The 26422-nt window shown below is 42.3% G+C and overlaps 1 protein-coding gene across 1 annotated transcript in view; it reads right to left on the bottom strand.

The window, feature by feature from the left end:
- The window catches only part of ABCC4 (ATP binding cassette subfamily C member 4), a 136478-nt gene that overhangs the window by 109196 nt on the left and 860 nt on the right, over positions 1 to 26422 (bottom strand). The window contains exons 2-8 of the mRNA XM_026040478.1: positions 15585 to 15695; positions 13301 to 13421; positions 12424 to 12648; positions 8115 to 8204; positions 7582 to 7745; positions 3909 to 4034; positions 1198 to 1447 (exon numbers count right to left, since the gene is read on the bottom strand). Coding sequence (XP_025896263.1) covers positions 1198 to 1447; positions 3909 to 4034; positions 7582 to 7745; positions 8115 to 8204; positions 12424 to 12648; positions 13301 to 13421; positions 15585 to 15695 — 1087 coding nt within the window. The remainder of the gene's footprint in view (positions 1 to 1197; positions 1448 to 3908; positions 4035 to 7581; positions 7746 to 8114; positions 8205 to 12423; positions 12649 to 13300; positions 13422 to 15584; positions 15696 to 26422) is intronic.

Raw genomic sequence — 26422 nt, forward strand, 5'->3', positions numbered from 1 at the left:
AGGCAAAACCCCCCTGCATCTGCCTACCTTCAGGAATGCCTTCCAAGAGCCCTGCCATGGAGCTGAGCACGGGCTGTACGAGAGGACAGAAAAGCAGCACCGAGCCCCCCAGCCGTCTTCCCCTCTCCCACAGCTTCCTTTAAGCAGCAGGAATGCATGCTACTGCCTACAAAACAGCTRCTATGGTTTTCATTAACATTGTCTAACACTATTTGCATCAACTTTTAACAAACCTTTCTCAAAGGGCCACRATTACCTTTTTCATGTGTGCTTTATGTGTGGTCTTAGTACAATTAGCAAATTTACCAGCAAGAAAACGGATTCATTACACTCAAGCATATGAATTTAAAATGGGAGAATTTAGCTTCTTTCATCAACACATTACATGGCGACACAGCCATATGATTACATGAAAGGCGCTTCTCTTTCTGGTTCCAGATGACATTAATCTGATTCTTCACAAAACTAAGGTCTAGAACRGTTGACATGCTTTACTTTAAATGTGTGTTTCCGTAGCTTGGCAATTTGAGTTTAAATTTTCAATTTAAAAAAACTAATTTGCACTTAAATCTTTTGTTCTTACAATTTACACTAAAATGCTGGTACACCCAGCAAACTTGTGTACTTGTGTACTTGTTTTATTTGAAACATCACACTAAACACCACAAAACCAAACAGAATAAAGTCCCTCTGCAACAAACAGCAGTGTGAGCAATGCTCACTCTTGCTGCATTTGTAGCAGTGTCTTCATTCCGGTGCTGGAAGGAGTTGAGACACGGGCTAGGGGCCGTGCCTGACGGGGCAGCCCAGCGCACGAGGARTGTGCCTCCCATCTCTCCCATCTGCTTTTTTGGTCCTCTGTATTTCCAGGCTCACAGCTCCCAAACCCAACACTTCTGGCCATCCGCACACCTTTATTTTGTTCTCTTGGCTCAAAAGATTTCCACAGGAGCTCTTGGCTCACGTGCTTTCTCCCCACATTTCACCCCACTGCCCTGTAGCCTTTGATTTTCCCCACCAAATACTGGTGGGGAAAAAAGCAATATGTTGCTTTACACAGCAACATGTTCCAGTTCGGAGGGGGATTATTCCATGGCAAACGCCAAGCCCTACAACACCGACACGAAGCCGCTTTCATTGCCGATGTCGCATCGTTGTTATAGGAGGGCAACAAGCCCGGAGCCCCGGCGCCCGTACCTTGATGCGCCGTATGCTGACCACGGCCTCCGACACCCTCTCGATGGCGGCGGGGAAGAAGAGCGTGACCGTGAGCCTCACGGCGCCGTAGAGCGACACGGCGACGAACACGCGGCTCGCCGAGATGACGTTGCCCAGCAGCACGTAGGCCATGAAGGTCATGAACACCGTGATCTTGCTCGCCACGAAGAAGGAGGCCAGGTTCAGGCCGCGAAGGTAGGAGCTTTTCATAACCATGGCAATCTCCTTCCTGAAAACGCAGAACAGGAGCCAGTGTTCACACGCACCGCTCAGCACACTCGCCCTCAACAGCAGGGTGAGGGAACCCCGCTCCCAGGCTTCACTTTTATGGCCTTTTTGTTCCCCAGCTCCTATAGGAAGAGGCGTTCTCAACAGCASCGGCAAAGCAGCACGCCAAATGGTAAACAGTGACAGACCAAAAAGAGAGGCTAACAAGTTGAGGAAGGCACTTAAAGGTATTCTCTTTTTCCTGAAGTTACTAAGGTATTAAAGAAAAACAGAAAGTTGTTTGGGGGGTTGTTTTGGTTTTTTTTTTCTTTCATTTTATTTATGTTTTAATTTGAAATGAGTCCAGCCTTAGACCATGTAATCCACTCTTAAATCAGCTGCTCTTCCTCAGGCTGCACCACAGTATTTGCAATATCTGATCTCATCCCAATTCCTTCCTCCTGCTCCCTTTGGACACTGCTCCCGGCTCCTTTAGCTCTAGGAATTCTGGCTAATAATTCAGCAAATACCGGTCTGTGACCAGTTGCTCTGCTGGCCAATACTCTACCCTAGGGTAGGGTAATACCCTACTGCTGTGCACTGGATAAAGTGCACGGGGACACACGGCTCCATGGGGCACCTGACAGGCTGCTGATTCACGTGTGTCCCATTTCCACCCCTGCYAAACTTCAATTTCCACTTCCAATTGACTCATCAAAGCAGATCCGAGAAATTTTACTGCTCCTACAGTGCAGCTGCCATCAAACTTAAGCTGTTATTTAAAACCACATTTTTCAAGAGAGCCATAATAACCTACTCCTTCCACATACAATTCAATTTTATCTGCTTAAATTAATTTAGAATAAATTCCACTACAACAATTTCCAATTTCTCTTCTCAAATACTCTGGCAATTCTCAGGGAAAACCTTGCTCATCCTCATTTCCCTTCCACTTGGAACTATCCGCCATGAGTAGAAATTCAAGTTATAATTATACCATTTGAAATAAATTAAGTCCTCGTTTAACAGAGAGAAGGATGCAGGACGCACCACTGGAAAGCTAGTTAAGCCACTTTCCACTCTACTTGCCAAATTGGCTGAATTGACAGACTTTCAGGGATGTTCAAAGACTTAGTTTTTCAGCTTAAGGGCTCACAGTCTCTGATCTCCTCCAAAGGACACTGAAAGAACATTTGTAGATAAACTATTTGAATTGGGTCTAATTCAATTACTTCTGCAATCCTGGATGAAACCCTTTTCCCACCCTCTAATAATCCTTAATAATCCCCCATTATCTGGGGATAATCAGCGAGTCCTTTGTACTGCTCTCCACAAGTATCAGAAAAATTACGTCTACCTGCGTCGGAGCTTTATGGCTACGCTTCTTACAGCACACATTGAAATCCAAGGAAAATAACATGGACATTCCCAGGAAAAATATAGATGAGAGGAGTTCAGATGTCATCTTAATGACTGTCAAGTGTCAGTGTGGAAATACTGGGTAAGGATGGCTGACTTCAGGGCTTGCTACAGGTTTCTACAGTGCTATCATTAAAAGGTAGCAGGATTCCTTTTGGAAGAGGTTCTTTTTTCCTCCACTGCTAAATAAGAAGCCTCTAAACTTAATGAGACATTAAGCCTAGATATCTCATCTCTCACTGAGGACGTCATCGATGAAGAAGTTCTGGCTCCATGAAGAGCATGAAGCCACTACACCATAGAGGATGTTCAAGCAGCACAGGACCCAGTATTTAGCAAAAGGAAAGGATTAAGTCATCGGGGGAAAAATTGCTCACTGAACATAAGCAAATTTGCACATTTAAGGAGTCATTAAAAAAGAAAATTTGGTTAAAAAAGAAAGAATAGAGAAGAAAAAGCGAACTCAGAGAAGCCACAGTAGGATGACAATCTCTTCTCTTTGGCAGGTAATGGACATAAAGCAAAAATTAATCAATGGGAAATATGCACCAGAACTCCTACAGTTACTCCTTAACACTGAATGTTCTCATACTATCAAGTAAAAGAATAAACAGTGCCTGAAAAACAGATATAACACTAATTTGAATCACCACCCTTTTCAGGTGCTTTGAAGAACACTTCCAAAGGGTCAGAAAGGAAATTAAAATACTATCTGAGAATGTTATCATTCAAGAAAGACTCAAACACCATAAAYGCACCAGAAGAAAAACATCCATTACAGGAAACATTAAAAAAAAGAAAAAGATTTTGCATAAACTCTATTACATAGAAATGCTCTATTACAGAAAGCAATAGATATTATAAATATCAAAGTTTTTTTTCTTTTTCTGCCTCCTTACAAAAAATTTTCATTCTTTCCCTCTTCCAACAGAGGGTTATAAAAAGCCACATAGATGTTCAAGTGAAACCCTTTTCAAAGCACAACCTAGTTATTTATTGACTTGTAAAAATGGAAATAGATATACAGATATATCGTGTAACAAGATGTATCTTGGCAGGATTACCTTCTTAAACCACTCACAAGTTCAGCAAACGATTTTTCCCAAGCGTACATCTTTATTATCTTCATACCACTTATAACTTCATTCATGGTCCTAATCCTGACGTCGGTAAAGGCAGCTGTCTTGCTTCTGCAACGAGCAGGAAATAAAAAATCTCAAATTCTCAGAAGAAAGACTATTATCATATAATATACTCATTTTATGGRCAGTTTTACTTCTACTTGAAAAGAAGATTCATAGAATTTTAGTTGCATTAAATGTTTTTGCTAAAACAGTATCTTACACTTGACACACAGCAAAAAGATCTGATGTGCCTGTATTGATCAACTGATTTGCCCAGGGAGGCTGTGGAGTCTCCTTCTCTGGAGATCTTCCCAAGCCGCCGGGATGCCGCCCTGTGCCCCGTGCTCTGGGTGTCCCTGCTGGAGCAGGGGGTTGSACTGGATGATCTCTAGAGGTCCCTTCCAACCTCAGCCATTCTGTGATTCTGTGTATTCCCAATATTGTGCATATTCAGTTAAATCAGCACAAATTTATTATTTCAATACGTGCTAACACATGGTGTTCCTTAAACAACATATTTATGTAGAAAATACATGAAGTTCTTTTATTAAAAATACACATCCAAATATTAAATTCAGAGCTAAACAAAAATTAGAAAAGTATTTTTAAAAAATGAGTTTTGAAATGCCAAAATAGCATCCTCTCAAAAGGCTATTTTGGTGTTGTCCAAAAAAACGGCCTCTGTTTGTATGTTGGTAGCTCTATTTGAGGCAGATTCCTCAATACCAGCATCTCAGCTACAGCTGAAGAATGCAAACCTAGAAACCCTCTTGCTCAAATAAAAAAATAAAAAAATAAAAAAATAATAAAAAAAAAAGACCTTTGTCTTGTGAACTGTACCAGTTAAAATACACATAAAAAGCCGTTAATGATCAAAGTGTAAAGTCATCTTTTTTGGCTCATGGAAGACTATTGATTTTTTAGGCTTTTAATAGGTAACCAACATTCCTACTTGATCAGACCAGGGATTGTGAGGCAAGGCAGTTTTCATCACTGAACAGTTTCCATATTAAGATGAGGTGAAATCAAATCTGTGTGTAAATGCATGTGTGTGATCATGTGTATATCCACATATGCACCCTTTATGCAAAAAAGGAAATAGAAATTACTGTATAAATGTGCTTATTACTCTATAAAACTTTATGAACATTTGTAATTAGCACCATTAAAAAAATCTATTCTGGTCATGCATCACATTTATAATGATGAATAAATTGAAAAATGAGCATGTGTATTTGTGTGTGTGTGTGTAATTAAACAATCAAGTCACAATTTCATTTAGAAAAAAAAAAAGCATTAAAAGTTAGGGAAAAAAAAGCATTAAAAGTTGGAAGTCATGTTGCAACTCTGAATTCATTCCTGCATACAAACATACTCTGCATATAGACCGGCCTACAGTAGACTTTGTTTTGATAAATTTCACCTTTTTTCCCTAAATTATATAATTTAACATATGGCCAATGAAAGCATGTATGCTTTAGAAACCATACAAAAATAATAAAATATTTTTCAAAAGGGCTTGTTGTGTCTTGGTAGTTCTGCCCACCCCTAAAACTTCTCAGTTGCTCTGGAATCAACAGCCACATTCAAAGCACTTGCACAGGAAAAAAAATTCAGGCAGCTGTCTGGTATTTTAAATCCAGTGTTACAGAAATGTGGGGATAACCGAAGGGACATATTAAGAAATATTTAGGCATGAAAAATGATGGAAGCAACACAGGAAAGCTGCCCTAATGTCATCGAGGCTTCTTTGGAAGACTGGGGATAGCTTAGCCGAAGCCAGCTATCAAACAGTAACATTTCAGTAGGAAAATTTAAAAATGAGTTTATCAAAGCAAAATTACTATCCTCTTACGATTTTTTTTCAAATCCTCTACTTTATAAAAGTTTCCTAAAGGCTCTTTCAAATGTCTAAGACCACCCCTCTGTGACAGTAATTACCATTTATAAGGAAGTAGTCTTTTTCTTTTTCAAAAGGCATATTCAGTAGATTCCACTCATGTTAAGATAAAGCAAGATCAGGCTTCACATACAGCATTTTTTTCTTTTAAAAAGATCTAATTTAGAGATTAAGAAGTGCTTTAAATTCCAATATTCCAATCACCTGGCAAAAGTACTGAAAGGGCCAAACTCTTATGAACACATACAACGTTCTTCAGCTTGACAATTAAACTATTCCTAAACTGTACACTTTGTACAACTTTGTGCAGATAAAAGCAGCAGTCAGTAACACGGTGTACGCTCTTCCAGGTGACACTGAGCCCATCTCTGCAAGCTCCGACCTCTGTGAAGCTACTTTAGTGTCTGCACCGACAGCTTCTGTGCCCAYGGGTGCTGGCAAGGCTGGGCCACGAGCTCAATGCTGCCTAATAGCCCAGATTAGCTGCCACACGGAGCGCGCCTGGATTTCAGCAAAAGCTTTAATCCCTAAATTACTTCTTCACTGGCCCATTTCCTCCAAGCCATGCAGATTCCCAACAACTGCCACGTGAACATGAAACATCACGACAGGGCTGGGATTTATTTTAACTCTCTCCATTCGCTGGGCTATGAAGATTTGTGCACATCTGTGCAGGTAAATGGATTTGGGGTTAAGAAATTCTTTCCCTTGCACTGCAGCCAAACTAGTGGTTGTTAATAGCTAGGGCAAATAAATAAATARATAAATAGAAAGAGTATTATAGGGATCCTGAGAAATTTTTAAAACACAGAAYTTCCAAGATAGTTTTCTCACCCAGGCCTGACATAAGTGCCTTACTTCTTTGCAGCTCAAGTTCCCTATCTGAAAAATGAGGGTAATAATGCTTAGCACCTTGGAGGAGCATTTTGAACACCAAGAATAAAGCACCATTTAAGTGCTAGGTTTACTATTAAGCAACTTATTACACATGCATACATTTTGCACAGGCAATCAAAATGCATAAGTAAGGAAAGAATGAGGTGTACTAAGAACATGTTTTATCGTATAAAGCTAGGGACTTGGCAGAGGACACGGAATGACTATTACAGAAACACTAGGTGAGCCTAAGAGCTGGGGACTACCACAGTGCTTACAAACAGAGGAGAAAGCCCATGAACTGCTCTGACTTCGTGAATCTCAGAGCTCTTTTCATCCCTAACCAAGCAGCAGCGATGCCAGCCCCAGCACCACCAGGAAACCTCTCTTGAGCTACAACTGGAAAGAAAACGCGAGTAACTTGCTAAAAAGGTTTTTTTGTTTTTCTTTTCTATCCAAGCAACTAGGAAGTGGTGTTCTGTTCACTTTGGATAGAAAAATGCAATGAGGAGAACTAACACTCCTAAGCATGCAAGCACGTAGCAAAGGGCAATTAATCAAACTCTTCCAGGCCCAGGACTAGCAAGTGGCATTATGGATTTTCAGCCTCTCTTTAAAAACAAGCCGCTGATTCAAGTCCCTAAGCAGGAACTGGAAAATATGACATTAGTGGCTAAAAAAATCATCGTCAAAACCCGAAGACAAGGCAAAAAGCCTCACCACACAGAGGTCCACCTCAGAGCACTACCTTGAGTCAATGCAGTGCTTGGACAACCCAGGAGACCCCATCTGCAAGCCCCAGAGAGAAGGGCTAGAGCCCAGCACGCACGACCTTACCTCAGGGAAGAGAAAAGCCTCCCAATGCAGGTCTGCACAGGGAGCAGGATAATGAGGACTGCCATTCCTGCGAGGCACGAGGGGCCTATTTCCATCCAGAGAAGCACKGTTACTGCTATCGCCTGAATTGGTCCAGCCCACAGGAAGTGCAGGAAGATTGTCACCTACGCAAACAATCAAGAAGCAAAAATTAAGCTTTTGGCCTTAGTGAAAAATAAAACCTGAGGAAGGCCAAGCTCAAAAGGCCTCTCTGCCTGTGGGAAGTGCCAAGGCCTTTGGCAGGGAAACCGAGACTGGAGAAGCACATGGACACACACTGACACCTCTCCAAGACACTGGAAGCAGCAGGGAAACGTCTAAGGGGAGAAAACGGTACGTTTTCCCCCACATTTCAAGTCACTAGTGCTTCTTTTATGATGTTTGAGAAACAACTTGGAAAAATATTCATGCTTTTGCTACCAGTTGTGAAGAAAATAACCAAACCTTGTAGCTTTTTTCACCTTCAGCCCCTTCAGTGAGGCCTGCCTCCTTACCTGATCAAATTTGTTCACATCATTTGAAAGAAGATTTACTATGTGGCCAGTGGTAGTTTTCGCCATGGCTGTGTTACTGAGACGGAGTGCCTGAAAAGAAGAAAATAGCCCCAAATTACCACAGCTTCCCCAGCACATGGCACCCATGCTTCGAAGACTGAACCCACAAACACTTTATTGGAACAAAACCTGAAGCCACTTCGCAGCTTCTGCCTGAGAACCTCCCAGCCATTGCTAAAGAACCCTAGATAACGCACTGGCTGGGTTAATAGTCTGAAGAAAAGCCTGAAGATAAACACACAAACTCTGCAGAAAGACTAAGGAAAAAAAAGTTGCCATAAAAACACTGCCTTTACTTTCCCAGAGTGATTAAAAACGGGAAAATACCAACATAGTAAATTATTAACACCAACCAAAACATCTAGTAACCTTCCCTTTGCTCTCTCTCCCGCTCACATTAGGACTGCGTGTGCAACAACAGAGCAGAAAACTCTGCCCTGGAGCTAAATGGGAGTCAGGACAAGGTTTGACCAATAGAAAGATTTTTTTTTTGACCGAGATTCATCACAGAAGACAACAAACCAAGCTGTATTTCTGCATTATAAATTCTCAGGAACACTGTGAGCTGTGCCTTCTGCCTTTGAAGATCTGAGCTAAAATCCCTTTACAAATTAAATTACAAATTACCTCGTTAAAAGGTCTGTAAAATCGTAATTTCTGGTTTATATTAARGGTTAGCACATACTACAAAAAGCAGTAAAAATAAATACAAAATATTTTTAGAGGTTAATAAATAAGTTAATAAGTAAAAAATAGCATCTGATTATAAAAATATTCCACAAAACTTATCTGGAAATATGCAGTCTGTACATTAGTGCAGGCATAACTTAAAAGGAGCAGAACTCTGTACCTTGCCACAAAAATGAAAAGCACCATTTTGCAGTACAAGTAAAAATAACAAACAGAATGTGCTACATGTTTTCCTGTAACCAAAGTGGGTAATTTCTCCAAAACCTKTAGCCTTTTTAGGCACCACAGGCCTCCTTTGCCCCTTAGTGCCAAACGATCACTCTGTCCTCAGCCTCCTGCATCCCCTCGGCCTGAGGGCAGCCCCAGCACATCCACCTTCCTGCCTTGTATTTAATCCACCACAAAGATCCAAGCAGATAAAGCTGCTGGAAAAGCTCTTAGCTACCTGCAGACCCCAAGAGCAGCGGTTCAGGCATCAAGTGTTTGGGGACGTTGTCCCCAGGGTACCTCTGCAGCCCCTACTGCTCTGTACGTGTTTAAGACACAGACATACACACCATGGCCAGACACAGCAATGTCACAGTTTGTCTATTCTTCTCTTCCTTTCCTACTCCAAAATTATTTTATATATATATTATATATTATATATTATATATTATATATTATATATTATATATTATATATTATATATTATATATTATATATTATATATATTGCGTGTGTGTATATATATATATACTTATTGAAATGAACTTTACATTTTCCTGGCTGATGTTCACATTTTCCTGGGTCTAGACTGGCCACAACCTATCTCGACAGAAGGAAATGGCAACACTGAACACAAAGGAAGAGTTTCACTTACATAATCATTTTCTACCAAAATGTCCCGTTTTGCTCCTTTACCTGTCCAGTACCTGTGTCTTTAAACACTGCTTTAACTATAACATTTCTAAATTTATCCTGATGGTAAGAAAGACTATCAAAACTAGAGCTACATATTCTAGGAAGTTATACACATTTTTAAGAAGGAACTGCAATTTGAATTTGCGTTTCATTTTACAATTGCCAAATATCTGTTTTCAGCACAACAAGCTGCTTGATTTTTCTCTATACATGTTTCCCATGCATAAGTATTTCCCAGCAAGCATTCTTCTTCAAAGAAAATAGGTTTTATTTACATGAATTAATGACAGCAGTTTGTACCCCTGCTGTCTGTCTAGAGTTCATCTTTTTTTTCCCCCAGATGTAATTGCATTGACTCCATTTCCATTTTTTAACAATTTTCCATTTTCTGTATTCCCATTCATTTTAATCTCTCCCTGCCCCAAACTGTTAATTTGAAAGCAGAGGAAAAAGGGAGAGCTGACCATAAAAAGGACCAATTTCAGGAAAAAAAGCTGCCGCCTCCTTGGAATAGTTGTCAGCTCTCTGTCTTAGCCAACTACTACACAGCTTAAACTACCCAAGAGCCTATTCTAAAGCCTAAAGAAAATATAAAATTGTCATAAGGACAAGGCTCATAAGGACAAGCGACAAAAGAGACAATTGTCAAATTGTCTCTTTTCTCATTTGCTACAAACTTCCTGTGTGCATCGCTATTAGTTCACATTAATCGCAAAATATCTGAGTCTGAATACAAGCTTTTTGTAACTAAAATCAGTTTTTAAACTTTCCAGGAAAGGCAATATAAAACTTAAGGAGAATTAGCATTCAAAATTTTGTACTAAGGATGCTCTCCCATCCACCCTCAGTCGTCCCTGCAAATCCTAGCGTCTATTTACTACAGGAATTAATGAGCACTGCTAAAGTGCTGTTAAATTAGCATCCAGATTCTTTCAAAAGCATAGATGAGAATAAAGGAAAAGTATGACCTATCTCTAAACCCTGAATAATGAAGACAACTGATTAGCAAGGTTTTATCAATGTTYTGCCGTAACTTCAGCCCTCACCCTCAGGAATAAACATCTATGAGATGAGGGGAGATTAATCTCCCATTTAATCACATCTCCCGAAATAAGGGTACACATTATGAACGTTTCCTTTCCAAGCTCCTAGGCTCCTAAGCCAGTACCAACAATGCAACAAACAACTCCTAAATTCATGAAAAATGTATACAGCCAAGTGTGCTATGATAATCAGTACAGTAAATTAATACCTTGGAGATATGTTTATGTACCAGAAAGCAGCGTGCCATGCGAGAGCCAAGGTCCCACAGGATAATTTCCAAGGCATCAGAAGGAGGAGGAGAATAAATAGGTGCATGAGAAAGAGTCACCGCTGCAAGGCCGCCGTTTTCACGGCCCTCACTCTGGGTTTTTGCTCCCGGGAGCGACACCRCTGGCACGAATGTTTGCTTTAAGCGGATGCTGCCCATATTTAGCAGCTAAAATAACATGGATTTGTTTACGTACTAAATAAACTGCACAGCCCTGATGTGAAGGGCTGTTTGCTGAAGCAAAGCCTGGCAGGTCCCTATGCCAGCGGCACCAAAGGGAAGGCGCCGGCCGTTCCAGCGCCCCCGGCAGCAGCGTTCCCGCCGGGAAGCGGAGCCGGGCTGGCATCCCGGGTATTCCCAGCCGCTTCAGGAGAGGGCAGCAGACTGCAGGACTGCGCYGCTTCCTCCTAAGCGCCCGGTGAGGTCCACATTTCATCCTGGGTGCTCTTGGCCTGCTCGTACAGGGCTACGTATGGCCTCTCCTGCCCCCCTGCCGTCAAGGGGACCTGCCTGTGAAGATGCCGAGCAGCCCTTCCAGCCTCTCTGTTTTGCAGGAATTCTGCACTATCCTGGGACTCCCTGTGCTGCCGAGGYGGCTGCTCCAGCTTTCACCTCCTACCCTACAGAAAATAGCACTATGGAGCCCTTTCCTTTCYGAGCACTGACTTCCAGGTTTTCAGACCTTTCTAATCTAAACAAGGCTTCCATAGTGTTGCAGAGAGAGTGAACACACTGCAAACATGTGCTAAACTGACATGCCAAAAAGAAGGGGGCACCTTTCTGAACTAATAAGCAAGTAACTCATTACTTTTACAGCACTGTTGGAAGGAAAAAAGCACATATAAATTCCAGCATGGGGGCAGAAAAGACAGTGCTGCAAGYAGCAGGCAACTGAGAGTGCTAAAGGAGCTGCTGACAGCCAGGAACTACCATCTCCAAACAGCCAGGACCCAGCACACATTGGGACCTCTGTCCTTCTCATATATATATATACATATGACCACATGTGACCATCATATATATTCCAGCAAACATCCCCTCTGCCAACCAAGGGAAGGCTTCTCTTCCAGAGCAGGAGCAGGTCAGAGTTTGCAGCTCTCAGTCATTAGGGCTCTTTAATCCATCCTCCTCCTCACTCAGAGGACTGAAGTTGCCATTCAGACACCACTTGACTAAACATATAGCATAAAACACATAGAGATGACCTCTAACATCGTGCTTATCGGCATGCATTACACTTCTGCAAGTCAGTAACTGCCACAGAGCTGCAAGAGTATACATAACAAATAGCCACATTTTTAACCTTATATAGAAACGTCAAGTACAACCGTAAACATTTCTTACCTTCCGATAAATCATATGACACATAGCTACCCTCAGCTTCATGCCAGCCCGCTGTACATGATAGAAGTATAAGTGGTGCATCGTAGCTAGAATAAGAGTGCACACAGAGAGAGCAGCTGCATAGCAGTAAGCAAAATTCAAAGCTTCCTCATCAGAGGAATCATCGTTTTCAAAATAATTAATAATTTTTCCCAAAAATATTGGCTGAACTATTTTGAGGGTTTCCTATAAGAAAAAAGGAAAAAAAAAAAAGAAAGTATAAACAATTTTGTATCATGCTGTGCCACCCAAATCTGCACCCAGGCAAATAAGAAACAAATTACCATCACAAGCCACATCCCACATCACCTTGTTATGATGACACTCTAACATGCCAAGCTGTTTTTTATTAACATCATAAACTAAGAAATACATCTCATAGTAAAAAATAACTGATTCTTTAAAAAGGAACTCCCTCAATTATCAATAAAAACTTCAGAGTTATAATAGCAAGTTACATGAATATATGTTTTGCTTCCGTTTTYCAAGATGAGATACTTCGACACTGCATAATAACCATTTTTTTTCTATGTGCCATCCCATTCAGAAGCATAAAACGCAAGTCAGACCTAAAAGGCAAGTCAGATGGCTTACATCATCTCAGTATGGTRCAGTGAAATTCCATAATGAGACCCGCTGACAAAATATCTGACTTGTTTTTTTCAATCCCTAAGGGAATATATCTCCGCTGTACTTTTCCAAGAGAATTTATGAACACTCCARTTTCTCTGGGCAGCCCAGCATGAAGTCAGCAGTTAGCATCATGCAAGCCAGTAGGCCTGCAGAGTAATTTCACATCACTAGGAAGGAWGCTGTATCGTTATTTGACACCGCTTACCTCAATCATTGTGAAAATTCCAAAAACTAAATAGGATTTCCAATAACACAGTATGATTGCTTTTGTTAAATGTGGCGTTCTTCCATCTTTTTTTGCTTTTTGCACCTCTTTATCCCAGTACCTGAAAAATAAAAGGAAAATATGCTGGAGGATAAGTATAAAACCACAAGGCAATTAGCTAAGCAGATTCAGACCTGCAGTAGATTGCCATGATCACCTCTGTAAATCACTTTTCATCAAGACATTAACAGGATAATAAAGAGTCATGTTTTCTCATTTACAAAAAGCATGTACTTAGCATTACATGCCTCCTTGCTCTCCTGCAGTCACAAGCACAGAGAGGTAGCAAAAATATTTGCTTGGCCACTGTTAACTCCTATGGCCCTTGATGTATTTGTACCTATCTTTCTTTCTTCCCAGATGAGACAACTAGTAACCAGTTCTCTACCACTCCTAACTATGAACTCCTAACTATGGACTAAACCACGCCACATGAGGCATCGTTTTCTTTCTACAGGGTCTGCACTTCCCCAGGGAGGTTGTTGGGCACAATTCCCTTCTTGTTTCTGTCACGTGCTTGGATGAAGAGAAGCGGACATGGCACAAGGGAAAAAGGAACCGACTACAGCTGTTGAGTCACTTACTGCTCCTGACATTTCTCCAAAGGCTGGAATCACAACAGCAGAGTGGCAGGGATCTTGGTGTCACCGCGTGCCTGCCCACAGTGGGGCACAATCCGTTCACATTAAAATCAAAGACAGTCATAACAAATATGAGTTTGTTCAGTTAAATATGAACAAAAACAAAAAAAAAAGATTTAAAAAAAAAAGAACAAAAAAATCATGAAATCAGGGCTTAAGAAGACTCCTTAAAGCTCACTATTGTCAGACAAGATGTTCTCTGTTTCTGTATGCTAAATACTTCGTGCCATGATCCCTGACCTTGCTAGTTGGAGGGCTGAAATTCGTCCAAGACATGAAAGCCAAGGCTATTACTCTGCAACAGGGTACACAAGTTTGAAGCACATAGTAGGGACAGAAGGATGATAGTTTTTAATTTTTTTACTCTCCTTTATGCCACAGAAATTATGAAGTCATTGCTTAAGCACTTCAGCTTCTGAAATAAAATTGTCTAGACTCTGTGGGGTTTGTTGGCTGGGAGGAAAGACACTATTTAGGTGGCTACTTATGAATTGTGTTCTTTGCTTGCTGGACAATACACCAAAGAGAAAAAAAAAATGTTTTTTTGGATGCTGTATTTTCTGCTGCTTCCTGAGTTCAGGGAAAGTGTGCGCTTTTACTGTAAGTCATTGGAAAGAGTTCATCTCCCTGTACAGCCAACCTTCGAAACTGCTTCGAGGAATGACACTGGAATTTGACACGGATCTCCAGTTAGAAAGACAGTAAAGGCTGCATTCCCATGAGTTTATCACCATCATCCTTTCTTCATTTAACCCAGCCACAGCATAAAGATGAAAGAACTGGTCATAATCATTACTTTCTGGAGACTTCCTACTTCTTGAACAGCCTCTCCTCCCAGACAAATTATTGGGAATGTTGATCTGCAAAACTTCTTCCAGCGTAATTGCAAGAGAGCAAGGCTAAGCTACCACTTTCTTAGTTCAAAGACCTCCTTTCCCTAGGAAAAGACTCTACTTCCAATTATATTAAAAAACAATACTTTGAAGACAAAAATATTTTTTCTTAGTGCAAGGTTCAAGATAATTTACAGTAATATGAAGACATTTCACAAATAAGAGAGAGAGAATCTTGAGTTCATAATAAGGACTCCTCCAWGAAACAAGTGCTCAGAGGTCCAAAGCAATTTAGCATTTCAGCACTTATGCATACCTACATAAAAGGTAAACAGCTGTCCCCTCTAATTCCATTTATTCTACAAAACAAAGGACACTATTCTTTTTCCTCATTTCTATATGGAGAAAATAYAAACATTTCAACAGCCACTGTAGTACAGAGTCCCATTAATTTATTAAGGATTCCTTCAGTAGCAGCTAAGTCTTCTGTTCCAAGCACTCCGCAGAGTGCCAAAGGAATAGCAAATGATACACTGAAAAAACTGAAATATATTTTCCTTATCTATAAATGGAGAGATTAAAACGTTTCCATGTAAGTAAGTTCACAGTATTACTCCCTACTATCCAGACGTTTGAAGAAGATACTTTGGTAAACTTTACAGTAACCTCTTTTGATTTCAGAATATGAATACAGTTCTTATCTTCAGCAGCAGATAAGAATAATGAAACAAAGATTTTTTTTTTCCTTACCACTGTAATTCCTCTCCGAGCTTCTCCGAGGAGTCTTCTGGCAACACTTTATACATATCATCTTCTTCCAACCTCCGTTTATGTCCAATAATAAATAACGGATTTAACCACCTGTTTAAATACAAGTTTATTAATAAACTCATCGTTGAACCCGAAAAGTAATTAATTCCTCTGCATGCTAACCTCATTTTTCCGTGCCGTTCTTCCCTCCTCTTTGTGCATGTCACCTCAACATCCCACATACTTCATTACGTTTATCTTCCTAACAGACAAAAACGAGCCTACCTCAATTTTACAAATGGCTAAGACTAGCCCTCATGCACGCAGACCCTCCTAAAAGATAGGTCTGCTCCACAGAACAGATACAAGACAGCAAAGGCAAAAGTGATAATGTTGTTCATGAAAAAGAGAAGGGCATCCACAAACCAAGCCTGGCTCGGTGAGAAGAGAGTGGTCAAGAAAAGTGAAGCTTGCCATAAAGTTAACAAACTATCTATTCATATTTGTTTTTTGGGAGCCAAGGGGCATGAATTTTAGCTCTCAGGTTTGTTCTCTCCACATTTTTGAGGTCATCACACAGGATCAGGGCAAGAAGTCAGAGATGGACAAATACATGTGGAAAAATATATCCCTGCACTCACGGCAAAGTGTTTCCATTTCATGCCAATTGCCTATGAATGTTTCCGACTTGTTTAGTTTCTGATGCAAAGCTGTTCCCTGATTTCACAAGGCAGTCTCTCAAAGGGCAGCCACTGCACTAGAGGGAGCGTGTGACTTTCTGGAAGGCGGCTGGGAGAACGGAAGGCTGTGCTGGTTTGCACCGAGGGCATTTATTTATTTATTTATTTATTTATTTATTTATTTATTTATTTATTCAGCGCCACAGCGGTGGTTACGAAGCCACATCAGAGCTCTGCCTGTCTTGCTGGGGCACGCTCCATCTCACACTGCCGTGCGAGAAGGCTCCTGCGGAGCTCAGAGAGGGATTAATCCAGAGAGGGCGGAGGGGCAGGCCGAGGAAGGGCGCTTGGGGAGGTTCTCCCAAAGAGGGGCCTGTCGCAGCRGCTCCGCGGCATGGTGCCACACAACCGTGGGATCTGTGGTGCTTTCCCTTTGCTGCCTGGCATGGTAGCAGCACAGCCTGCAGTGTCTCATCCAAAGAAAAGGTCTCCAAGATTAGAACATCTTTGGTAGCTAACAGCTCTTTTTACGTTCAGGGGATGGCTCCTGAAGATCTGCTGTATCACACCTGCTGGAGAGCAGCCCCGCAGAGAGGGACCTGGGTGTCATGGTGGATGACAAGTTGACCAYGAGGCAGCAGTGTGCCCTGGTGGCCAAGAAGGGCAACGGGATCCTGGGGTGCATTAAGAAGAGCGTCTCCAGCAGGTCGAGGGAAGTGATCATCCCCCTCTACTCAGCCCTGGTGAGGCCACATCTGGAGYACTGTGTCCAGTTCTGGGCTCCCCAGTACAGGAGGGATGTGGAGCTGCTGGACAGAGTCCAGCGCAGGGCTACGAGGATGATCAGAGGCCTGGAACATCTGCCGTATGAGCAAAGGCTGAGAGAGCTGGGCCTGTTCAGCCTGGAGAAGAGGAGGCTGAGGGGGGACCTGATCAGTGTGTATAAATACCTCAAGGGAGGGAGGGAGGAGGAGGGGGCGGCCTCTTTTCAGTGGTGGGCAGGGATAGGACTAGAGGAAACGGCCACAAATTGAAGCACCAAAAGTTCTGCAGGAACTTAAGGAACATTTGATTGACAATGAGGGTGAGAGAGCCCTGGAACAGGCTGCCCAGAGAGGTTGTGGAGTCTCCTTCTCTTCAAAACCTGCTTGGACACAATCCTGTGCCACATGTCGCAGGTGACCATGCATGTGCAGGGGGGTTGGACTAGATGATCTCTAAAGGTCCCTTCCAACCCTTGCGATTCTGCAATACATGAGCTAAATCATTCACATTAAACATGCAGAGACAATGAGAAAGTTACTTGTTAGAGAAGTTGCTTGTTTCTTCCCTCTACAGCCAAGCAGTGCAACTTTCTGCACTCCAGCCACTGTTACGCTCTCCTTAAAGCTCCAGACCAAAAGCCTCAAAGATCAAGGGCTCCAGACAGCCAAAGAGCTGTGTCTGACTGGGCACAGGAGCTCTACGCTGAGCAGCACGACTGTCCTCTGGGCTTCGACATGGAGAACAGCCCACCTGAACCTGCTCCAGGGAAACCGGCTCCGTGTAGCCCCACGGGAGCCGCAGGTAAGAGCGGACACCGAGCAAGCGACCTCAAGGTCCTTCAGGCCAAACTTCTGCCTGCTGGATGAGAGGCTCTAACTGCTCCAGGACGGACGACGATGGGAAAGAGCCGCAAATTTCACTCGACTCCTGTGGCTGATCCTAATTGCTCCTCCTCTTGCAACATCAGTATGAGCCTCCAGTGTAATCAGTAAATGAGCCACAGATCTCCTTTCTAACAGACTAGAACAGGGGTTGGGCAATCTTCTCCAGCTGCTTGAGCGTAAGAACCACAATGAGGCTGCTTTTCATGAAAACACGAGGATTARTCCTCCTCACAGCAATGCAAGTGGTTAAGAACTGCACTTACTTGTATTGCCAAAGTGGTAAAAATGAAATTGGTCTGTTAAAAAGGAAAATAAATAGGATATAAATGAAAGACTGCACTCGGTTTTACACTGTAAAATTCACTTTGTAGTAAATCTCTTCTCTCATCACCCTAACTAGTCCACATCAAGCAAAGAGTGCACATACTATGGGTACTGATTTCCAAATTAAGTAGCAGGTAGAGATAATGCAGAGTAACAAATGTCCAAAATCTCAAATGAAGACTACTAGTTTGGTCAGAAGTATCATAAATTCAGAGTGCTTCTATTTTTCAGTTAGTTAAAACTGTAATCTCAAAAAGTTACATAGTTGCACTACAAACTCTACTTCAACATTAAAAATGCAAGCAAAAAAAAAAAAGCCAAATTATGCCAAAAGCTGTGGCAATTTGTTTTGGGACTTGTTTATTATAACAGACAAGGGCAAGAACTCAGGACAAACCCACATGTTCTTGTGAGGTTAGGCAGAAAGAGGCATTAAAACAACAACAACAGAAAAGGAAAAGTGAACATCACCATCCACCCTGTGCCTTCCTGTGCCCTTCTGCTGCCTCTAAAATGTGTTTTATTCACCGAATAGCTGCACTTGCAGCCAACACTTACATACTTGAACACCACTTAGGATCTTGGAGAGATGCAGAATTCCATGTGGGATAAGTCACCGTCAGTCTGCTGTTTCTCTGCTCCTGTCTCGATTCCCATGTCGACTTGGCTTAAAATTTCACTTCCAGAGATCAAATAACTAGTAGAGGGATTATAAGATTGTTCTCATAATTTTGACTCTTTTCATATAGATCAGAAAGAAAAACAAATCACAGGATCTTGTGCCAGTTTAAGCTAACCACCATTCTGGATGCAGTCAAATAATGGGCAAAACAAGCTCTGTAACTTGCTTTCTAACTAGGAGGACCTAGCAGAGCACTTTCTACCCTGTTCAAAAAACTATTTGAGAATTCCTAGSCATGCCTCTTTCTTATTACATCCAACTCTTCTTTCCAATTATTAAGCCTTAGGAGCTACCGCTAGAGATGTCTTAATAATACGAAAGTTTTCTAAAAGTAGATTGTGATTCTGTATCCTACAGCTGAAAATCTTCAGAACAAGGCTACAAATTTTTTTTTTTACAAATTTCAAAACACTTTGAACACCGGAGAACTTCCAGCTCAAAATGATGCCTTCTATTGGCCCACCGCAGTCTGTCAGGGCAGTAGGAACAGCTTTAGTCTGCGGCCTCACTGACGGGTCCTGGATCTCCTGCTGCAAGGTCTCCTTTCGGGTAGGAGACTTGGTGAGCGCCCTCACTGTGCCATTAAGGAGTCATCATCAGGATGCTGCACATGAGGACAGATGACGTGATGTGGAATTCAGAATTCGCTCCTCTTAGGACGGCATTGACAACGTCCTCCCGTTTCACCCAGGCTGTCAATACAAGAGCCACACACTCGTGACAGGAATCTGGCTCTTTTCTTGATTAAAGGCTTAGTAARTAAAAAAGTGTGCTGTGAGAAGGGTGTTGGAGCAGCAGGAAATGCAAGGCAATGGCCTAGATAAAGAACATCCCCTGCAACCTTCAATGGCCAGATTTAGCCAGACAGGGACACTGCAGCATTACGTCTGGCCTGTCGAAACAGAGATCAGCAAACACTGATCCCTTTAGGGATTTAAAAAAATATATATATCCTACAGAAAAGTAGATTTCACCATGAATACAGTAACTGCACAAGGTGTATTATGGTTTAATTAAACAAACTCATTTTTAAAAAAGCAAAGATGACACAGAGAAATAAGGAATATAGGGAGACAAAGGCAAACCACTCCTCCCATCCCATGAATGGGTATAAAACAGACCCACTGCTGATCCCCTGGCTGAAGAAAAAGAGGTGAGGAGTGAAGTGGAGGGATAGAAAAGGTTCACAGCTCAGCCCCAAATTTTACCTTCTCTTTCTAAAAAAAAAAAAAAAGAAAAAAAAAAAAAAGGTGTCCCACTTAAAATAAAATTAACAAAAACATGAGACGCCCTCAATTACTGTCATCTCTTTGCCTTGGTATCTTTTTGTTTGCTGAATATTTTGAATAATTATTTGGTTCTTAGGCACCAAGCAAGCAGAACCCTTTTGTTAGCATAAACTGTATATAAAAATGGGAACATTTGAAGAATCCTGAGCACTTTCTGTTCTGCTGGGAAAGGCTTTATTCTCCTAGCAAGGCGATTAGCTGATCAAAGGCATCACCCTGGAAAGAAGCCCAGATTCCCATTACTGCCAGAATACTGATATCACCAGGAATCAAGATTAAAAAAAAAAAAAAAAAAAAAAAAAAGAGAGGGAAAAAGTCACTTGGTGACCTGATGCAACCCAGAAGATGGGCAGTACAAAACAGTAAAACGTCACTCCGGCCCCAAAAGCTTTTCCTCTTCTGCTGCAGTACCTGGGGCACAGAGTTAAAAAAACAATAAAGTGATTCATTTCTGAAGCAACAGATATATAAAGACCACAATATAAACACTCATTTCCTGCGTTTTCCTACTCCTGGGCCCTGACACTGCACTCCTGGTGACACTACAAATCCAGCTGCCCGGCTCCAGTTTTATCCAGTTGTTCAGGACCACGCAAGTTTTACCAGTTGTATCTGACAGTCATTTTGGCAATGAAAACAGCCACGCCACTGCACTTGATGCATAAAATAGAATTTTTTAAATGGGGAAGCTTTCAAATCAGGGTTGCCAGCATTCCAACAGAATTCCCTTTCAGCCAGGGAGGAAAGACGTCACCAACAGGCAAGCTGAGCAGTGCTGTCTGCTCAACAGGGTCACTGAGCCTGCAGATGGGAATTGCCACCTTTGGGTTCATGTAATAACCTATCTATACTGCAGAGTTTTTACAGAAACCCACACACATTGCAAGTTTTTCACGACCTGAGAGAGTCTATCATAAAATAGCAGCCAAGAAGCATCCATAGTTGCACTATAGACTGGATATGAATAAAATATATATATATATTTATATACAATGAGGTCCTGAAGGGCCTCACCTGGGCCCCCCATGCCCTCCTTAGGACGTGTCAAAGGAAACGTGGGGCTACAGTGAGACTGGTCCTGGGACAACGTTTGCCTTTAAGCCAGCACTAGGCCTGGGGCCTCAGGAACCACCTGAGTTTACACTTAGAATTAGGGTTAGGGTTTAAAGAGAGAGGCAAAGCCTAGAGCCCCTGCCTTCCTGCCTGCCTCTACACCAGGGCAAAACTGCGTCCTCAACAGTTTCACACACACCCCCAAAAAATCAGTTAGAAAAATCAGGTTGAAAGGAAAAATCAGCCTCATTCAACTAATTCCCCCTCTTTATTTTTAATTATAGGCAGGAGTTTACCTCCCGGGCAAATTCAGAGCAACCAGTAAAAACCACATCCTGGATACTCTCACCAACTAATTCCTTAAGAAGGTGGTTTACAAGCTGTGTTTTCCCCATTCCTCCTAAGCCTATTTGTGAATTACACTACAATTACACTACACATCATCTGTTTATACCCAATGTCCAATTATTTTCCAAGAGCTGCATAGGAGAGTCTTTGTTTACTCGAATTCTTCCATAACACTAGGATTTCATCTCCTTGAGCAGCTTGGAAGCACTGCTTCAAATACTAAGCTGTGGAGTAACATGCGTTTCCTTCACTTTAATCACTTCAATTGGAGCTGCTTTTTGTAAAACAAACTGGGTTTCCTCACAAGACCTTGTGACTACAAGCCCATGTTGCTTATCCCCTATGGCAGGTACTTCAGGAACCTACATGGGGGCTTTTTGTACAGTTTTTTACCCAAATTCATGACATTTTGCCAGGGCAAAACCAACAGCGTGGGCCATTTGCTTGCTTTTAGTGCAGGGGAGCCCACTGGGATGGGGCATTTGGGCAGATGAACACAGTTTTCAGTTCCATCATGCACGAATTCACCAACCTCTCTGCAGCAAACATTTTGCAACTGTCCTGTGACTGCTTTCTTTTTTGCAGTCGCTGTTTCACACGCTCACCCGTTCTCCCCAGCAAGTCGTTGCACTTCCCCTTGCACCAAGGCAGCCCCACACACTTAATGAGCAGAGTCATTTCTCAGATTTCTTCAGATGTTTTTCAGCTGGCGATTTCGTCACCATTTCCCTCCACTGCTTACTGGCAACTTTAAAAGTAGTTTTCCTCATTGTGTGCTACATAAAGACCAGTAAGAGCCAAACAAAATTACTTTAAAGCCACGTTAACTCAAAAACACCTTTCATATTTCCAATTACAATGTCAAACACTAACAACCTTTGCTACTTAACTTGGTTTTGTCTTCCCTGTTTTTGCTTTTTCCCAGCAGAGCGTGAGCAGCTACAGCATTGAACACCCCTCTTCCTACAATAAMAGTAACTCAGTTGGTATCGACTGCAATTAAAGCAGGTTGTTTCATGCTCCTGGTCTACAGCACAGGCCGGGTACGAGCTATGGGATTACCCAAACACCTTTTCTGATATTCCAGAGGGGAGGCAGAAGTAAAAGCAGGAAGGGAGAAAAAAAGGAGGCTGCCACTGCTTCCAGCAACGCCTGGGAAGAGGGAGTCGGAAAGTGGCATTGCTTTTAAATAAGGACTAGATTGTTCCAGAGATGGTTATCAAAACACTGATTCCAGATCTGGCATCCACACGCCAAGAAGAACATTCAGCATACAGATGACTSGGTGCAAAGGTCCGAAGATAAAGCTTTACAGCAATAAATGTAAATGCTATAAGCTATGAACACACTGAACTACGACCTAAAGAGTTACGTGGAGTGAAAGAAGAGTTCTTCAATTTAGCAGAGGAGAATTAGTCATCCAAATTCTTCATCTACAATTAACTTATTAGTGAAACAACTTAGCTGGAGCGGGCAAGTTCTTCACTACTTGAAAAACGCATCCAGAGAACCACGCTGGAGCTCAGATATAGGTGTAATTAGACATCTATAGGTGTAATGTAACGACAAAAAGCACAACAAAAAATAAAATCAAGAGATGAAGCTACCCCTAAGGGCTAGATGAGCATAATAGACTCCGATTTCAGTTTCCCAAAGAAAAGTAGTTAAAGTGATCATGTTAAAATTGGACTTTGAGATATTAAATATACAATAAATGGAAGAAACAAGGCATTATCTTTATAATATGTTATATACACGCCCTCTGTCTACTTTTAAATCAAAAGAAATTAAAAAAAAAGGTAAGTCTCATTCCTTCTTTGGTTACTGAACACATAACCTTCCATTTATGCAGACTGCAGATGCTTACACACRTTTCTTAGTTTCATACTGTACTACAATAGTCTTGCTGAGGGCAGTCATCTTGCACCAATAAACCACTAAATGAACTAAAAATCTGTCATTTCAGAGATGTTTATGAAGGGCTATCAATTAGGAGGCAGCAGCAGCATTTAGTATTTTGGTGTGAACTGAACAGGTATCAGGCAATTCCCTAGAAAGCCTGATGCTGCTTGGTACTTTCACCCATTACCTGAAGCAAAGGAAAAATCACCCCAGGTAAGTATATTTGCTGACATCACAGGGAACACTGATCATATCCACCAGGCTACATTCCACTCCAACTGGAGCATCCAAGGCAAGCAATGAATTCTTCACCTGACTTCCTTGCAAGCAAGGCAAGAAGTGCTTTTCAAGGCAGCCAGGTCACTGGACTAAAGCACAGATGACACTTAAGCTCTCTCAAAGGTCCAAAGGAGCCAGTGGCCCTCCTAGGTCTAAGCTCTGGGGTATGACAGGAGGCGAAATGCTGTGGAAAGTGTGCACCTCTATTCACACCGGTACCAGAGAGCTACTCTGCATGACTGTTTTTGCTCAGATGTGAACATGTAGGCACGGAAAACGCTGAAAAAAAAGTCACTGAAAACATACCYATTTCTGCTTACCTCACTTTGTTCACACTTAAATCCAAGGTCAGGATTTTTTTGATCCTCCCCCTTCACACGCTAGGCCAGACTAGAGAAGAAGCCCTCCCACTTTGTGGTTTTCCCTAACCCCCTTCCTCGGCAGGCCAAGAGCAACACTGTCAGGAAGGTAAGGATAAAACATCCCTTGCTTCCTGGGAACACAGCTGTGGGGACGAGCTGCAGACTCGCTTCGAGGCACGTTTTAATACCCTTCACGTAACAGCAACTGTTCCTGCCACGCGATGGCATAAAGAAGCACCCAGCTCCGGGATGCTGACAACGTCCARTGCGCAGGAAAAGCTGGAAACTTGTCACAGGCCCAGCAATTCTGTGACAGACAAACACTTTAGTATAATCATTTTGTTTATTTAAAATAAAAGGTAAATGAAATTCAGCAGGACTTTCCTTAACTTCTTCTGACAAGAGGATTGGGTTACCTATTCAGGTAGGTACTTGCTCGCATTCTCCTGTTATTACTGGACCAGAAGTTATCTGGATTTTCAGAAGTGTCACCAAACACCATACACTCCTTTGGTAACTTTCCACAGGAGGGAATTCCATGCCTGAACAAACAGGCTGCCCAGGAAGCAGCGAGCTCTGTACAACGAGAGCATCTCTGATAACTCAAGGAAACAAGTGTCGTAAAGCAGATAAAAACATCCCAGCTACTCAGGGAACACATGAGGTCCAAAATAGGAAGCTATTTAGAAAAAGGAATACTCTTACTGTATGCAACTTAMGAGTCTCCACTCCTCACAGCACAGAAATGATGTGAAAAGTTTTCTTCTCGACTCTGGGCACACTTGCAAAACTTTTAAAACCCAAACTTGCCACAACAGAGTACATTTTTAAACATGGAAATCAGTAAATTGAACCATAAGGCCCCTTGGAGGGCCTTAAAAACCAAGTGAATCCTTCAATGAATCCCTCAAAGCCCACATTCTCACCAGCAAGCTATGCCAAAAATCAGCAGCAAGCATGAGGAAAAGCAAAGGAGACAGAGCTATATCCTGGTCCTCTAACCAAGCTACCAGCCAAAGCTTGGAGAAGTCTGGGAGCCTGGGAACTAACAACTACGAAGGTCAGGAGCTGCCGTAATTTCCAAAATATCCACAGCAGTAATTGGCTCTTTGATAATCCTACATTAATAGAGATAATTCAGTGAGAGACGCGGAAAACAAGAATATTTTGCAACTGCCCTCATCTACATATTTCTGCCATGGTTTTTGTTKTTTTAACGTCCAGTCAACATCACACAAGGGATGCATTATTAAATAACAATATTCACACACAATCCAGATGCTCCTCTTTCCCATGAACGTAGCAGAGCATTAAATGCTCATCAAGCTCGTACTTGTCAAAGTCGCAGCCCCAAAAGCCAGAAGACGAGCTTTGAACAATGGGAGAAGAATGTGTCTGCAGCCTACACACACTCATTACCTTGGCTTTATAATTCACTGAAAACACGACTACTTTTCCCCTGTGAGCCTGATCCTGTTTCTGCAAGGCAGAATAATTTCAGCTGCATTTCTACATCGTGCACAACAGAGCTGGGAGGCGGGGGGACCTCTTACAACAGCAAGATTGGACTTTTGAACAAAATAAATGGGGAATTAAAAGGATGCCTGCCCAGCTGGCTGCAATGCTGTTAATGGGGACAGAAATGGGGCAGCCCTGGGGGCTTGCGCAGCAGGAGCTGCTGCTGCTCCCACACAGGAGCCCGCCGGGAGCACCGGTTTTCCTGCGCTCCCACTGAAACCGGCTCCGAGCGTCCACGAGGAGCAGCTCCGGGAGCCTCTCCCGGTGCCACCGCAGGCATCGCGGCAGCAGGACATTTTCGCTGTGAAGACATTAAAGCTTTTTGGCCAGCAAATACTGAGACTACACTGGTTAGTTTTTGTGATGACACGCAGCGCAGGCAGGAGGGTCACACAACACCATGAAAGTCCGTGCGAGCCTCGGAAACAGCACAGAGGGCGATTTTTTAGTTCAACAAAACTTTTCACATCCTATTAAAAACTTTCTTTACAGCACAAGCCCTATAGTTGGGCCCTAGTATCTGAAGGGTGAGAAGTTTATGAGACTGCAAAGCAAAATATCCCAAAAGTATCCCAAAATATCTCTGAAATTTCAGCAGGCCTGTCATCCCACGGACACAGGGCTCCCCATCTCAGGATAAGAACTTTGGAAGTGCCTGCAGTAAAAGGAGATTCCGAGGTGATTTCCTGAAATTTGGGAAAGCTCAAGTGCCTGTTGCCGGTGCTGCTGAACGCCCCGCCGCAACACCTGGC

Source organism: Nothoprocta perdicaria, unplaced genomic scaffold (genome assembly GCF_003342845.1).
Source record: "Nothoprocta perdicaria isolate Ctin4 unplaced genomic scaffold, notPer1 scaffold_259, whole genome shotgun sequence".
Lineage (NCBI taxonomy): Eukaryota > Metazoa > Chordata > Aves > Tinamiformes > Tinamidae > Nothoprocta > Nothoprocta perdicaria.